The sequence below is a fragment of the Carassius carassius genome, chromosome 4 (assembly GCF_963082965.1).
Source record: "Carassius carassius chromosome 4, fCarCar2.1, whole genome shotgun sequence".
Classification (NCBI taxonomy): domain Eukaryota; kingdom Metazoa; phylum Chordata; class Actinopteri; order Cypriniformes; family Cyprinidae; genus Carassius; species Carassius carassius.
Window position 1 is genome coordinate 43,692,517 of NC_081758.1, and position 18,148 is coordinate 43,710,664.

The 18,148-nt window shown below is 36.2% G+C and overlaps 1 protein-coding gene across 3 annotated transcripts in view; it reads right to left on the minus strand.

The window, feature by feature from the left end:
* LOC132140115 (netrin receptor DCC-like) overlaps positions 1 to 18,148 on the minus strand; it is a 181,135-nt gene that overhangs the window by 36,783 nt on the left and 126,204 nt on the right. Inside the window, exons 12-18 of one of the 3 annotated variants that reach the window (XM_059548952.1) lie at positions 15,903 to 15,952; positions 11,932 to 12,073; positions 11,231 to 11,341; positions 6,235 to 6,429; positions 4,350 to 4,445; positions 2,502 to 2,644; positions 2,061 to 2,199 (exon numbers count right to left, since the gene is read on the minus strand). In XM_059548952.1, the coding sequence (XP_059404935.1) occupies positions 2,061 to 2,199; positions 2,502 to 2,644; positions 4,350 to 4,445; positions 6,235 to 6,429; positions 11,231 to 11,341; positions 11,932 to 12,073; positions 15,903 to 15,952 (876 nt within the window). Of the gene's footprint in view, positions 1 to 2,060; positions 2,200 to 2,501; positions 2,741 to 4,349; positions 4,446 to 6,234; positions 6,430 to 11,230; positions 11,342 to 11,931; positions 12,074 to 15,902; positions 15,953 to 18,148 lie in introns of all 3 variants that reach the window. The other 2 variants (XM_059548951.1, XM_059548950.1) reach the window with 2 other exon arrangements.

Sequence of the window (18,148 nt, forward strand, 5' to 3'; positions counted from 1 at the left end):
ATATTCCCGAACTGAGCAATTATATTACCAAACTGAGTAATTATATTCCCGAATTGAGCAATTATATTACCAAACTGAGTAATTATATTCCTGAACTGAGCAATTATATTTCCGAAATGAGTAATTATATTCCCAAACTGAGGAATTATATTCCCGAAGTGAGTAATTATATTCCCAAACTGAGCAATTATATTTCCGAAATGAGTAATTATATTCCCAAACCGAGCAATTATATTTCCGAATTGAGCAATTATATTCCCAAACTGAGCAATTATATTTCCGAAATGAGTAATTATATTCCCAAACTGAGCAATTATATTTCCGAAATGAGTTATTATATTCCCAAACTGAGTATTTATATTCCCGAATTGAGCAATTATATTCCCGAACTGAGTAATTATATTCCCGAACTGAGTATTTATATTCCCGAACTGAGCAATTATATTCCCGAACTGAGTATTTATATTCCCAAACTGAGCAATTATATTACCAAACTGAGTAATTATATTCCCGAACTGAGCAATTATATTACCAAACTGAGTAATTATATTCCCGAACTGAGCAATTATATTACCAAACTGAGTAATTATATTCCTGAACTGAGCAATTATATTTCCGAAATGAGTAATTATATTCCCAAACCAAGCAATTATATTACCAAACTGAGTAATTATATTCCCGAACTGAGCAATTATATTCCCGAAGTGAATAATTATATTACCAAACTGAGTAATTATATTCCCGAACTGAGCAATTATATTACCAAACTGAGTAATTATATTCCCGAACTGAGGAATTATATTCCCGAACTGAGTATTTATATTCCTGAACTGAGCAATTATATTCCCAAACTAAGTAATTATATTCCCGAACTGAGGAATTATATTCCCGAACTGAGTATTTATATTCCCGAAACTGAGCAATTATACTTCCAAACTGAGTATTTATATTGCCAAACTGAGCAATTATATTCCCGAAATGAGTATTTATACTCTCAAACTGAGCAATTATACTTCCAAACTGAGTATTTATATTACCGAACTGAGAAATTATATTCCAAAACTGAGTATTTATACTCCCGAACTGAGCAATAATACTTCCAAACTGAGTATTTATATTCCCAAACTGAGCAATTATATTCCCGAACTGAGTATTTATACTCCCGAACTGAGCAATTATACTTCGAAACTGAGTATTTATATTCCCAAACTGAGCAATTATATTCCCGAACTGAGTATTTATACTCCCGAACTGAGCAATTATCCTCCCAAACTGAGTATTTATATTACCGAATTGAGCAATTATATTCCCGAACTGAGTATCTTATATTCCCGAACTGAATATTTATATTCCCGAACTGAGCTATTATATTACCGAACTGAGTATTCATTTTTCCAAACTGAGCAATTATATTCCCCGAAATGAGTAATTATACTCAAACTGAGAAATGATATTCCCAAACTGAGTAATTATATTAAATGATGTTTTTTTGAAAATCTAAAAATGCACAGTTTCCTGTGAGGGTTAGGGTTAGGTGTAGTGTTGGTGTAGGGCCATAGAATATACAGTTTGTACAGAATAAAAACCATTACACCTATGGAGAGTCCATGTAAACAACCACTACTACCAACATGTGTATGTGTGTGTGTGTGTGTGTGTGTGTGTCTGTCTGTGTGTCTGTGTGTGTGTGTGTGCACTTGGTTGGGTAAATGCAGAGCACACATTACGAGTATGGGACACCAAACTTGGCCACTCGTCACTTTCACTTTCACATATTTATGATTTAGTTCATCATTATTAGCATTTTTCCACCCCAGTTTGGGAAACTCTGGACTACTGTATCTATACATACCATAATAGTTATTCATTGTTAAAATAGTAAGTTTTATAGTAAATTAAATGAAAAACACTTTACAATTGAAAGCATTGACTGCATTTGACTTTTTTCTCTTTTTCTTTGGACTCAGCTCAGATCATCAGGTGGCTTTATCTGCTATATAGCGCAGTATACTCAGTGTTTTATAACACAAGAAGGACAGAATGCTTGTGAGTGTTTGTACCTGCTTCGTATGTGGTGGCGTGTGCCGTCATACTCCATGTGCTGGACTTGCGTCCTTTAGTCACCATGACGGAGAACTCGTACATGGTGTTGGGCTTCAGACCCGTGACGGTGTGACTAAGAGCTGTAGTATCAGCCGACTGAAACACAATCACACGTCATGAGGAGTAAAGAACTCTCAATGATAACAGCACAGTGATTACATTTAATCTTTTATCACTCTTCAGATTTCACAGCTTTTCAACAGACTCATCAGATCAGAGAAACATAAACTACATGAAAAAATAACACTTCTAGCATCTGTATGACGAGTGTCGAGCACTTTCACACGAATAAGCGTAGTGATCTGATTCAAAGGGTAAATACTATGGTGCGGACTAAATCCCATATTGGTTTACCATGGTATCCCTGTGTTATTTGAGTGAAAAGTGCTGGTATTGACCTTGTATTTGCCGCTGGTGGAGTGGCTGGTCTTCCACTTGACAGAGTAGTAGCGCACCTCCGAGGACTTCTGGTTTTTGGGAATGGAGTTATCAGCCCAGCTGACCCGCACCGAGTCGGACGTGAGCGCCACGGCCTGCACACCTACAGGAGGAATCATGGGCGTGGACGTGTCTGGGATCGAGGTAGGGAATTTATCAAACAGATGGAACAGATCGTCATCGGACGGGTCTGAGGGGTCTATATGGAGTCATGTTCATGCAGCAAATTATACATGATCGCAGATGAGAGCGACCGGACGGATCAGGAATAAAGGAGTGGAAAATGGAGTGACAGAGGAGGAAAAAAGAGACACAGAAGAAGAACATTGAGCTCAAGATAGTGACACAAACAGGTAAAAGTGAAAGTCAGAAGAAGTACACTGTGAAAAGTGGTAACCTGCAGATATAGACAGTGAAAATTCAAATTAATTCATGTATTTAGGTGGATTTAGCTACATTACATTTAAATGAATAAATACATTAATAAACAAATTCATTATTTACTTAATATAAAATAACAAACAAATAAAAAAAACAAATAAATACAAACTGAAAAAAATGAACTGAACTAATTATAAATAGACAAAAAAACAAAAAACAAAACAATAACAAAATAAATAAATAAAATGAATTAATTACTAAGTAAACAGATAAATGGATAATTAAACAAATAAGATAAATAAATGAAATTAATAATTAATTTATAAATAAATAAATAATAAAAATAGATAGATAGATAAATAATAAAATAATAATAAATAAACAAATAAATAGACAGATAAATACATTAACTCATTAATCAATCAATACAATGATTTGACTTGAAAGTCAAAGTTAATTTATGTTACCACTTCTAAGTTACCATTTTTTTTGGGTACAGGTGAATCTCAGCAAACATGAATGATATTTCAGCACAAAACCAAAATTAAAATTAGATTCTGCATGAAGAAAATGAAAAAATCATCAACATTTTACATTAGAAAATTAATTTTACAACTATAATCCTTATTATAGAAAAATATTTATATTGCAAAAGTACACACTACATTTATACTGTTAAATGTGCATAAATATGCACCAAAACATGCTTTTAAAATACACTTAATTTTCTTCAGGCTACATAAATTTTTATATTTTTATAATATATTTTATATATTTATAGGAATGGGAATTTTGAGGTTAAATGTGCTTAAAAATGCTCCAAAATATGCTGTTCAAATAAGTTGCATTTGCTTCATGCAAAAATTTTTCTTGTTTGTTTCTTTTGATTCTGAAGTGAAATATGAGCCGCACGTGAGATTCACCCAGAAAATCTGATAAATCTACAGCCTCACCTGAGAGACACAAAGAGAAGACAGTTAGTCAAGAAACAACTACTCAACCTAGTCATCATCATCAGATGAACACACATCTACACGGGAGCGATTCATCCCGTCAGTATCAGACACTGATCCGTCATCATCAGGAGAGAAACGAATCTGACACAGACCCTACTGAGGGAACTAACAAGCCCACTTCTGTGACATCAGTGAGCTGCAAAAGGATGCTTTCCAATAAAAATATGGATTAATTTATTTGAATCACTGAATCAATTCAAACTGTTCAGTTTTATTTAAATCTCAGTCTCATGATTCATTGATTCATCAACCACATTGATTCAGTTTCCGTCTTGTAACATTCCATGTGTTCACTTCATAATCTTCATCATTTTCATCATTTCACAGCAAACTGAAGCACATGGCTATAATCAGACTGGAAGAGAAGCTCAGAAATGATCTAAACAGACGTGAGACGCTCCGGTGACCCACCTGACATGGATCTGGTGACCGCGCTCTCGTACAGAGGAACTCCTTCACCTGCGTTATTGAAGGCCTTCAGAGAGATGACGTAATGAGAGCTGGGCTCTGCAAACACACACACACACACACACACACACAATGAGCCTAAAATCAAGATATAAACACACACACAAAATTACCCTTATATTTATATCATATGATGTAGTTTAGCAATAACACGTCAGCAAGAGAGCTGCTTTTCCCCAATATCTGCAGCAATTAAGTGACTGATTCATAAAGAATCACTTGCTTTGTTTCTAAGTGAATCAGCCATATGAACAAATCAAGTGAGTCAGTGATTCATTTATAAGAGTCAGTTTAATTGTTTCTGAATTAATCAACCATTTGAACAAATCAAGTGAGTGAATGATTCAGTGACTGATTCATAAAGAATCACTTGCTTTGCTTGTTTCTGAATTAATTGGCTGTTTGAACATATCAGTTAAATAAATGATTCAGAGACTCAATCATTAAAACTGTGACTTGCCGCCACCTTTTTAAAAATAATTTTATATTTCAATATAATTTTTTACACCATTGATACTCACTGATTATCATTATTCATCAAATGTTGAATCAGAATATTTATTTCTAAAGCTACTATTTTTGTAATGTGTGTCCAATGCTTTTCTCGTCTAACACAAAAATGGCTTTAAATGATCTTTTGGGGGGGTAATTTCTCAGCTAAAATTGATGTGCAATTAATTTGATTAATTCATTGTCATGTAATTAATAATTTGACAGCCCTGTATTGTATAAAATGCTGTTTCAATAAAGGTGTCCTGATCTTGAACATTTTACAATTCAGTGATTCATGGAAAAATAAATGCAGCAGAAGTGCAAAAGACAAAAAATAACGGCAAAGAAAGCAAGACATCAGATGAGGAAATTCAAATAAAGTTATAATTGATGATAATAACAGCAGCATCAGTACATGAGAGGCACTTGTCTGCTTCCAGCAGCGCCGCAGGACAGGACTGTTTTTATTCCGAGGCTGTAATTGATCGAGGCTTTTGAAAGATTCATTTACGACTCTTTTTGTATCTGTATGAAACCCTGAACAAAGAAACAGAAGATGCTCTTTTCCTCTTTCCATTCGATTCTCTTTTCCTTCTGGGCAGCTGCTCTCAGTTCAATATCGCTGCCATGGTAACCTGTGGATTCCATGTGAAATATTGATAAGGACATGGCTTTATTTTAGTCCAGAATAGAGGTAAGAGGAGGCCAGTTCAGTGTTCGGAGAACAAAAGTCAAGCACATGTGAGAATTTCACCACAAGAGCAGCTCTCGGCAAACGGCTGACGAAACTAACAAGCTTTAATGAAGCTATCGAGGGAGTCGTAAAGTCCTCTTGACATCAGTTTTCTGGGTAATCACAGAAAAACAGAATAAATAAAACATTGGTGTTCTTGTTTGATCTTGAACAAACTCTCATTACATATTCATAAGTGCCGAACTAACCGCACCTCCCCATGAATATTAATGTTTCCATTTGTCTTTTGTAATGCACGGTGAGAAAAATTCAATCTACACCTCACTAGTTTTCAAATTAGATGCCTTTAAATAAAACATTCAAATTATTTCATTCTTCATAATGAATAAATGAATGGGAAGTCATTTCAGTAAATGAAATCGCACCACTTTTCATAACAAGAGCTTAAGAGCTTCCAAATAATAACATGTTGATGAGTGCTGCTCGGATTGCATCATCATCATGTGATCAATGATCTATAATTAATGATCTGAATGAAAGCCTCTTTGAATTAATGAATGCAAATGACTCTCTGATCACATGACCTGACAGAACTGGCATATAAAAGTAGCGTTTGTGGAGTTAAGCATCTCTGGTTCTCACCTAAGTTCTCGATGGAGTAGTAGCGCTGCTTGCTGTCCACTCTCACGGTCTCGGCGTATGGGCTGCCCACTCCGTAGCCGATGATGTAGCCGCGCACGAGGATGTTGGGGTTGAGCGGCGGCGTCCAGCTCATGATGATGCTGTTGGGCAGCGGACGCACGTGCAGAGAGCTCGGCTGGTTGGGAACTTGAGTTTCTATAGACGAGAGAAAAGGACATAAATAAAGCCATTGCTCAGCTGGGTTCAACAGGTTCCTGGAATCACTGCTGCAGAGACACCTGAGAACTCAAGCCAGAAGGACTTAAAAATGTGGTAGAAAAAAGAATTAGTATGTAATAAAGTAGAATGAAATTTTTTAAATTCAAACAAAATTAATCATTTTTAACTACAAAAACAAAACTTTCAATGCTGACTTGAGACAGACCGACAGAATGAGAGATACATGATAGATACAAACACATGAAAGAACAAACGAACGAAAGAAGAGCAAACACATGAACAACAGACAGTATGAACAATAGACAGACAGAAAGACAGAACAAATGAACGAACGGATGACCAACAGACATGTAGAACAGACTAACAAACAAACGAACGGTAGGCAGAAAGAATGACAGAATAAATGATCGAACAAACAAACAAATGAAAGAACTAATGAACAACAGACAGACAGAGAGATCGACAGACAGACAGACGAAATGATCAAACTAACAATCAACCAACAAACAAATGAAAGAACAAAATGAATGAACGAACTAAAAGAAATAAATGAACGAACAACCAAAATAACGACAGATAGAATAAACTAATGAATGATAAACGATAAACGAACGACCAACAGACCAGAACTAACAAAAAAAAGAACAAATAAATGACATACAGACAGAAAAACAGATAGACAGACAGAATGAATGACTGAATGAATTGAATTAATTAATGAATGAAGGAACAAATAACTGATAGAAAGAAAGACGATCGGAAAAAACAATCAAAGGAAAGAACGAATGAACGACAAACAGAATGAATGAACAAACAACCGATAGAAGGATGGATGGACGGATAGATAGACTGATGGATACATATAATGAATGAATAGACAGCCTGATAAATAGACTGATTGATGCATGGACTGAAATTCAGCTTCCTGTGTGTTGAGTTCTAAACACTAATCTCTAAACACTAGAAATCTTTAATCTCTAGAATTAGAATTACTCTACACACAGAATTACTCTAAACTATATAACTCTCTAAACCACAGAACTCTCTAAACTTCAGAACTCTCTAACCTCTTAACTCCAGAACTCTCTAATCTCTAAACTCTAGAACTCTCTAATCTCTAAACTCTAAAACTCTCTAATCTCTAGAATTAGAATTACTCTACACACAGAATTACTCTAAACTATATAACTCTCTAAACCACAGAACTCTCTAATCTCTAAACGTTAGAACTCTCTAATCTATAAACTCTAGAGCTCTCTTATCTCTAATATCTAGAACTCTCTAATCTCTAAACTCTAAAACTCTCTAACCTCTAGAATTAGAATTACTCTACACACAGAATTACTCTAAACTATATAACTCTCTAAACCACAGAACTCTCTAATCTCTAAACGTTAGAACTCTCTAACCTCTAAACTCCAGAACTCTCTAATCTCTAAACTCCAGAACTCTCTAATCTCTAAACTCCAGAACTCTCTAATCTCTAAACTCTAGAACTCTCTAAACTTCAGAACTCTCTAATCTTTAAACTCTAAATGTTAGAAATCTCTAACCTCTAAACTTCAGAACTCTCTAATCTCTAAACTCCAGAACTCTCTAATCTCTAAACTCCAGAACTCTTTAATCTCTAAACTCCAGAACTCTCTAACCTCTAAACTCCAGAACTCTCTAATCTCTAAACTCCAGAACTCTCTAATCTCTAAACTCCAGAACTCTCTAACCTCTAAACTCCAGAACTCTCTAATCTCTAAACTCCAGAACTCTCTAATCTCTAAACTCTAGAACTCTCTAACCTCTAAACTTCAGAACTCTCTAATCTCTAAACTCTAAATGTTAGAACTCTCTAACCTCTAAACTTCAGAACTCTCTAATCTCTAAATGTTAGAACTCTCTAACCTCTAAACTCCAGAACTCTCTAATCTCTAAACTCCAGAACTCTCTAATCTCTAAACTCTAGAACTCTCTAAACTACAGAACTCTCTAATCTCTGATCTCTAGAATTAGAATAACTCTACACACAGAATTACTCTAAACTATAAAACTCTCTAAACCACAGAACTCTCTAATCTCTAAACTCTAGAACTCTCTAATCTCTAAACTCTAAAACACTCTAAACTCTAGAACTCTCTAGTCTCTAAACTCTAGAACTCTCTAATGTCTAGAATTAGAATTACTCTACACACAGAATTACTCTAAACTATATAACTCTCTAAACCACAGAACTCTCTAATCTCTAAACGTTAAAACTCTCTAACCTCTAAACTATATAGCTCTCTAATCTCTAAACTCTAGAACTCTCTAATCTCTAGAATTAGAATTACTCTACACACAGAATTACTCTAAACTATATAACTCTCTAAACCACAGTATTCTCTAATCTCTAAACTCCAGAACTCTCTAACCTCTAAACCACAGAACTCTCTAATCTCTAAACTCTAGAACTCTCTAATCTCTAAACTCTAAAACTCTCTAAACTTCAGAACTCTCTAATCTCTAAACTCTAGAACTATCTAAACTCCAGAACTCTCTAATCTCTAAACTCTCTAAACTTCAGAACTCTCTAATCTCTAAACGTTAGAACTCTCTAAACTCCAGAACCCTCTAATCTCTAAACCTCAGAACTCTCTAATCTCTAAACGTTAGAACTCTCTAAACTTCAGAACTCTCTAATCTCTAAACTTCAGAACTCTCTAAACTCCAGAACTCTCTAATCTCTAAACCTCAGAACTCTCTAATCTCTAAACGTTAGAACTCTCTAATCTCTAAACTCTAGAACTATCTAAACTCCAGAACTCTCTAATCTCTAAACTCTAGAACTCTCTAAACTTCAGAACTCTCTAATCTCTAAACATTAGAACTCTCTAAACTCCAGAACTCTCTAATCTCTAAACCTCAGAACTCTCTAATCTCTAAACTCTAGAACTCTCTAAACTTCACAACTCTCTAATCTCTAAACGTTAGAACTCTCTAAACTCCAGAACTCTCTAATCTCTAAACCTCAGAACTCTCTAATCTCTAAACGTTAGAACTCTCTAATCTCTAAACCCTAGAACTATCTAAACTCCAGAACTCTCTAATCTCTAAACTCTAGAACTCTCTAAACTTCAGAACTCTCTAATCTCTAAACGTAAGAACTCTCTTAACTCCAGAACTCTCTAATCTCTAAACCTCAGAACTCTCTAAACTCCAGAACTCTCTAATCTCTAAACCTCAGAACTCTCTAATCTCTAAACGTTAGAACTCTCTAATCTCTAAACTCTAGAACTATCTAAACTCCAGAACTCTCTAATCTCTAAACTCTAGAACTATCTAAACTCCAGAACTCTCTAATCTCTAAACTCTAGAACTCTCTAAACTTCAGAACTCTCTAATCTCTAAACATTAGAACTCTCTAAACTCCAGAACTCTCTAATCTCTAAACCTCAGAACTCTCTAATCTCTAAACTCTAGAACTCTCTAAACTTCAGAACTCTCTAATCTCTAAACGTTAGAACTCTCTAAACTCCAGAACTCTCTAATCTCTAAACCTCAGAACTCTCTAATCTCTAAACGTTAGAAATCTCTAATCTCTAAACTCTAGAACTATCTAAACTCCAGAACTCTCTAATCTCTAAACTCTAGAACTCTCTAAACTTCAGAACTCTCTAATCTCTAAACTCTAGAACTATCTAAACACCAGAACTCTCTAATCTCTAAACTCTAGAACTCTCTAAACTTCAGAACTCTCTAATCTCTAAACGTTAGAACTCTCTTAACTCCAGAACTCTCTAATCTCTAAACCTCAGAACTCTCTAATCTCTAAACGTTAGAACTCTCTAATCTCTAAACTCTAGAACTCTCAAATCTCTAAACTCTAGAACTCTCTAAACTCCAGAACTCTCTAATCTCTAAACGTTAGAACTCTCTAATCTCTAAACTCTAGAACTCTCAAATCTCTAAACTCTAGAACTCTCTAAACTCCAGAACTCTCTAATCTCTAAACTTCAGAACTCTCTAATCTCTAAACGTTAGAACTCTCTAATCTCTAAACTCTAGAACTCTCTAATCTCTAAACTCTAGAACTCTCTAATCTCTAAACTCTAGAACTCTCTAAACTCCAGAACTCACTAATCACTCTAGCTGCTCTCTGTCCTCTGACTGAACGTTTCTCTTTCTCCACATGAATCTTTTCTGTTGTTTTTTGCTTTGAAAATCCTTTTGTTGATTCTCTTCTCGTCTAAGAGCAGGAAGCCTCGACTCCTCCAGCGTTTATAAAGCTCAACACTCTGCCGGTGTTCTCTCCCTCAGGCACAGATCATCTCTGATTAATGACTCTCTCAAAGCAGCAAAGTAGAGTGAAGCTCAAGCAGGTACTGATCAAACCTCACGCCACACATTTCATCTTCACAAAGAAACATGTTGCGTTCAAAGATCACATTCTCACGGCCCCGACGATGTCTTCAAAGCACTCCATTAGAACAGACGATGCCGGTGCTCTGCGTCGAGTTGAAAGATAATGTAAATGTCAAATACATCTTCATCTATTATATGCTGAATGATGTGCGCTTTTAACTTTCATTGTGCTCGCTGACACTCTAAACTCAGACACACTGAAGCCCGACGCATCGATTCTCTGCTTAAACCGCGTCTACACTACAAACAAAGGTTTAAAAGTTTCACGTAGCAAGAGCTGAACCCTTCGAAAAACCATCAACAGACCAGCCTGACCACCCCAGACTGGTTCAAGCTTCCCTAAACAGGGAATAGTGCTGCAGTGTGCGTCTGCAGTCATATTCACCGTCCAGGTCGTTCTCTGGCGTCTCGGCAGTGTGCCACTCGCTGCTTGGCCCCGTGCCATTGACCGTCATGGCTGCCACCTGGAAGCTGTACTGGCTGCCTTTCTCCAATCCTGTCAGACAATAAACAAAGAGCCAGAGTCAGAGGAGAAGAAAATAACAAGTGTGAATGTGTGTGTGTGTGCGATTATTATTTGTGATTCTAATTAGAAAACAGCAATCAGTCAAGGTGGCAAGGTAAACAAGGTCTGCAAACCTCATCTAAACAGATCAGGATGCATTTCCATCATGTGTAAAGATAAAAAAATGCAATTATGATAGCAGGGCGCTGTCATCCCTGAATACCCCGGAGTGTGGGGAATTAGCATAACACACTCCAGCGGCACTGTGAAATCAATCCCTTCAGAAATAGCAACTTAGTGAGATATCCATCAAGGGAACAATGGAAATGAATTTGATTTTCCAAAAAATTCTGAAATCCTATTCAAACAAGCATGCATCTACGCTCCAGAAGCCCCGGAGGACGACAAATCTGCCGTGATGCATCAACTTCTTTAGCATACATAGAATCCAGCGCTAGAGAAACAAAGCGTGCAGAGGAGTGTGACGCAGGAGGAACACATGAATCTGGCAGGAGTTCAGATGCACTTGATGGAAAGCACAAGCGTCTCTCTCACACACACACACACACACACACACTCACCGGTGAACAGGTACCAGAGGTTGTTGGGTTCGATGGCTTCCTGTTCCCCCCGCCGGCCCATTTTGCGATGGCGGATCTTGTATCCGGTGATGAATCCGTTCTGCAAGTTTACAGGCGGCGGCTGCCAGCTCACCTTAATGCTCTGAGAGAAACACAGAGATCATCTAAACATCAGCACATGGAATATCTGTTCTGTTCAATGCTAAATTACAAATGAACACACGAAATGACCATAGGGTTGGTACATTTTTAATGTTTGAAATCTCTTCTGCTTATGAAGTCTGTATATGAATATGGTGAAATATTATTCTAGTATAAAACATCTGTTTTCTGTGTGAATCCGTGTTAAAGTGTAATTTATTTCTGTGATGCTCCGCTGTATTTTCAGCATCATTCCTCCAGTCTTCAGTGTCACATGATCTTCAGAAATCAGAATAATATGATGATTTACTGCTCAAGAAACATTTCTGATTATTATCAATGTAGAAAACAGTTGTGCTGCTCAATATTTCTGTGGAAACTGTGATGCAGTAGCATAGCATAAAAAGATAATAAAAGAAAGAAAGAAAGAAAGGAAGGAAGGAAGGAAGGAAGAAAGAAAGAAAGAAAGAAAGAAAGAAAGAAAGAAAGAAAGAAAGAAAGAAAGAAAGAAAGAAAGAAAGAAAGAAAGAAAGAAAGAAAGGAAGTAAAATAAATTAATAGTTTCATTCTGCAAGGACGCAATAAATAGATCAAAAGTTGAAAAAAAAACATTTAAAATATTTAATATGTGTATGTATCAAATAAATATATATAAATACATTTTAATATTTTCTGCTTTCAGTAATTTAGTAGTTTTTTAAATCCTCTATATATTATTATTATTATTAATTTACTATGTAGGTTTTAGTTATTTTATTACATCAAGTTAAACTAAATGAAAATGAGAAATGTTGCCTTGAAAACTAGCTCATATATATATTTATATATCTGACCCCAAACCGTTGTATTTTATTAAATTACATTTTTTATTAAAGCTGAATTTATTTCAAGTAACACATTTTTCTTTATTTATTTTTTAATGGTTTTATGGTTTTTATGGGTTTAGTTAATTGTTATAACCCTGTTCAGGATTTTTTTGACGTATAAAAAAATTCTAAAGGTCAGCATTTAAAAAAAAAAAAATTAAATAAATAAATAAATACAAATCTTTCGTGCAACATAAATGCCTACTGTCACTTTTCATCAATTTAATGTGTCCTTCATGGATAAAAGCATTAATTTCTTTAATGCATGTTAACTGCTGCTGCTTCCAATATTTGTTATAGCTGTTCAGACCTTCCCAGCCATCTGTATTCTACATGGATGCTTGTTAATTATGCAGGAAAAGGCATTTAATTGTTCCGTAAATCAGAGGATTTGACAGGGTCTTCAGTACGAGCACAACTTACTGCTGAGAAACATCAGAGGGTCAACACAACCTTTACTAGGACTAGTATACAGTACCTCTCTCTCTATCCAAAGCAGAATTCCCAAACACAGGTTGATTAACCTTCACAAACAGCCCTGAAACAGATATAAACTGCACGGTTTAGGAATGCCTTCATACGCTCGGTGGCTCAGTGAGACTGTGCTTGTGCCATCTGCCCGTTAGCATGCAAATAAAGCAATTAAAATTCACACTGCACTGCTGCCAATGCGACACGTCCATCCCACCTCAGCCTCATCACGGTGACCCGTCCGATCCTCCACACCTCACGCCCCGCAGCATGTTCGGCACACGCACCATTCATTAACATTCACTGGCACTTGTTCCTGGGCTTAGAGAGTAATCTTCATTGATTACAGCTCGTGTGTGTGTGTGATTATGGCAGTACTTCACGATCATAATTTTGGCCCCATCATGGTGTTAATTATCCCGTGTTAAACAGCAAGAATCAACTCAGAACAATGTGTTGCTGTGTGGATCTCTCTGTGTGTGTGTGTGAAATGTGTGAGTAACATACATATATATTAGTTGGTCATCATCAATGCAATCAATGCATGTGTGTTTTACAGTATATCCTTCGGTCCTAAAGATTAGAGAGAATCTTATTGATGCATTACTGTTAATGCATTCTCATCTGTGTTTGCATATCTGTATTGTTATTGTTAGCTAAAACTATATTTGGAAATAGAAATACAGCTGAAATAAAATTAAAATATAAATATTAGATGCACAACTTACTTAAAAATAAGAAATGTGGCTTTGGCAACTAACTGAAATAAAATAAGTTGAAGTATTACAATTATTAATTCCATAACTGAAATAAAATGCATTTAAAGCTATATAAATATAAAAAAATAATAAAAGTGCATATTACATTATTACTAAGCAGAAGTAAATCTGAATTAAATTAAAATATAAATATTGCATGAAAAACAAACCTAAATGTGTGCGCTGCAAAGCATTACGTTTGGTCGCGCTACATCACTGCTTTCTGGAAAAGTAGTTAGCTACAGGAGAAGCTACACTGTTTTAAAAGTAGAAACTAAAAAAATATAGTTAGGCTAGTAGCTAGCTGCTCCCCAAACACTGTAACTTTTATCTCACAAATCTGACTCAATTCTCCCTCAAATTCTCCCTCACAATTAAGAGATGTAATTATAAATATTTGAGCTATATTTAAATAAACTAATTTAGTTGATTAACTTTGACTAAAATGTGTTTATTTAAATGTAGCTCAAATAAATTGATTGCAACCACTTACCATAACATATTTTAGTAAATTCAATGAATCAATTTTTTCAGTGTACTTTATTTCCCACAATTATGAAAATTATCACAATTATGAGTTTATATATCACAGTTATATGTTTGTTGGTCACAGTCCTTTTTCAAAATTGTAAGTTTGTCTGATGCTTTTTCTTGGAACTGTTTTTATCGCAATCCTTATTTTATATCTCACAATTATTCTTTAAACGTTTTTCTTATGTAGCATATATATATATATATCTGTAATTATGTATATATGTACACACATACACTTTTGATATTTCAAACTAAGCATAAATCTTAAAAATAAAAAGGTTTTGTAATAATAAATACCATTAAGTCAACTCTTTTTATTGTCTTAGTCTTTTATTACACGGTCATCCGCTTCCTCTCGTCAGTTTTGAAGCACGTAATTATTCTGTTTGACTTCACGTTCCACATCACTCTGATTCATCAGACAAAACGAGCTTGTCGACTGAATCCTAATGGAAAGAGAAGCGAGTTAACGACTCATGAAATCGATAAATATTTAGGATGCAGTCCCTGTTGTTCTGCTGCTCGTCCCGTGGCTCCTGACCTGTCCTCTCTCTACAGAGGCCATCCGTCTGATTCACACATTAATAACCACTAGCAGCGCAGCAAATGATGCACAAACAGACACTTTAATTTTCCAGTGAAAAATGAAAATGTTTCCGCATGAAAATGACCCTGCTGAACATGATGCATCGCTGTGGCTTTTTTGTGAAATATAGTTGTGAATTCACACTGAATGTCTCAGTCTCAGATTGCCATTGCATTCATATTTTATTCTTAAGAACATCAAAGAGATTCATTAGCGTCAGGGTCACGACTGCACAACCCTGAACACACGTGTGATAGAGACGGACCGCTGCTCAATCATCATTCTGCACAGCGTCAGACAGACACAATGCATTCTGGGCTCTTTGGAAGAGCAGAAGCACCGCGGCACACAATGAAACCCAATTTCCTGTCATAAACGATCCCTTATCAGGCCGCTCATACAAAGCAGTTCATTTCAGTGTGAGAACACAGTGTTACACTAGAAGAAAAACACACGCTATCCAGAGAGGAGCGACCGCACGCGTCACCGAACCTGTTAACCAGGACTAGTCAAGTCACCGCTGGTTCTACAGCGCTTTATAGAACGCTGAATGTTTCAGAGCAGCTTCCGCAGCAATAATTAATGCTGAGTGAATGCAGTTGAATCATAACTCACCCGTGAGTAGACGACCTCCAGTGAGATGTTCTGCGGTGGAGCGCTGGGTACTGCGGACACACAAACACACACCACAGTCATTAGGACCAACACTAATGTGCCCCACGGGTCACCTGATGATGGCCCTGGAGTTAGGGGATCTATCGCTCTCCAGTGGGACAGCAGCAGACGGATGTTCTTCCATCAGAGGAACACAATCAATCTGTCAATGAGGCTTCAGACGGTATCTTAGATGCTCTGCAGGTCAGGAGGTTATCTGAGGACTCGCTGCATGAGTTTGGACTAATAGTTTGGAGACAGGATTAACCTAAAGACTGTGTGTGAGTGTGTGATTTTGTGCATGCATATGTGTGTTTGTGTGTGTGTGTGTGTGTGTGCATGAATACGTGTGTTGTTTGTGATTTTGTGCATCCATATATGTGTGTGTCAGCATGCATATGAACATGTGGGTCTTTGTGTATGCATGCATGTGTGTGTGTGTGTGTGCTCATATGTGTGTGCATGCGAGTGTGTGTACATGCATGTGTAATTTTGTGAATGTGTGTGCATGCACATGCATGTTCATGAGTGTTTGTGATTTTGCAATTGCTACTCCTCCACTGAACGTGATTTGTGATGTGTGTGCATGCATATGCGCGCAGACTTGTGTGTGCATGGATATGCATGTGCGTGATTGTGTGTGTGTGCGCATGTGTGTGTGTGTAGAATGCATCCACACAATTTCATTAGCGTGACACGAGGGCCTTTAATTAAGCAGTGAAATGGGGAAGGAGCAGCAGCGTCTCATTTGAATCATTCTGCTGTGTCTCTAATGGAAGCTGACACACAATAAATTCCTGCAGCCTCTTAGAGCTGCACTGAAGCTAATGCAAAGAGACTCTGCGGCCAATGAGAGAAAGACACGTGCGGGTTAAGCTGCTCGCACAGACATCTGGAGAAAATCACGCCAATATGAGACAAAGAATCAGAGGAGTGCATGATGGGAAAGGATGGGAGTGAGTGGGAGAATGCAGCAGGTCTGAGCAGCATGTTAAGAAGCTGTCTGTGCTGCACACAGAGCCATGTGCGGCATCTCCTCATTTTACGTCAGCTATAAACCAGTGCTGGACTGATGGGGTTTTTAACGACTGGTGCTGATTTCAGGACAGAGAAGCTAAACTAATTATTACATCAGATTTATAAATCTAAATATATAATAAAATAAATATAATATAATATAATTCAGTGTATTCTACATTTGTAATTTATTTTAAGTGAAAGTGAAGTGAAGTGACATTCAGCCAAGTATGGTGACCCATACTCAGAATTTGTGCTCTGCATTTAACCCATCTGAAGTGCACACACACAGAGCAGTGAACACACACACACACACACACACACACACACACACTGTGAACACACACCCGGAGCAGTGGGCATCATTTATGCTGCGGCACCCGGGGAGCAGTTGGGGGTTCGATGCCTTGCTCAAGGGCACCTAAGTCGTGGTATTGAAGGTGGAGAGAGAACTGTACATGCACTCCCCCCACCCACAATTCCTGCCGGCCCGGGACTCGAACCCACAACCTTTCGATTGGGAGTCCGACTCTCTAACCATTAGGTCACGACTTCCCCTTCCCCTTTTAGATAAAAGCTTTCCTAAATGCTTAAATAAATGAATCAAATGTAATTTGTTCATCCACATCTCTGAATCTGCAGGACGACATCGACAGACCGGGTGATGCTGATTAGAGCCGGTGATTGAATCGTTGACAATTACTGCAAACATAATCCTGAGGTTAACACATAAATCAGTAGCCTGATGTTAGACAGCTATCTGGAGAACATAACCCGCTCTAGCTTTCAAACACTGGGACGGACGCACACGCCTTTAACATCTTTTAAAACATTTGATGTTATGCTATATGTCATTCATATTTTAAATACATTTTATTTTATATATTTTTGTATATTTTATTTTAGTTTATTAATATTTGTTAGAATATTTAAAAATATATTTTAGTTTATTAATATTTAAAAAAACATTTTGTTATTAATATTTTAACAAAAAAAAAAAAATATATATATATAAACATTTCATGTTATTTTATTAACATTTTTAAATATATTTTACTATACTATATATAATTTAAAAAAATATATATTTTATTTTATTGTATTATATTTTATTTTATTCATATATTTTTTTACTTCATGTTTTATATTATTAATATTTTAAAATATATTTTATCATTTTATATGTATTT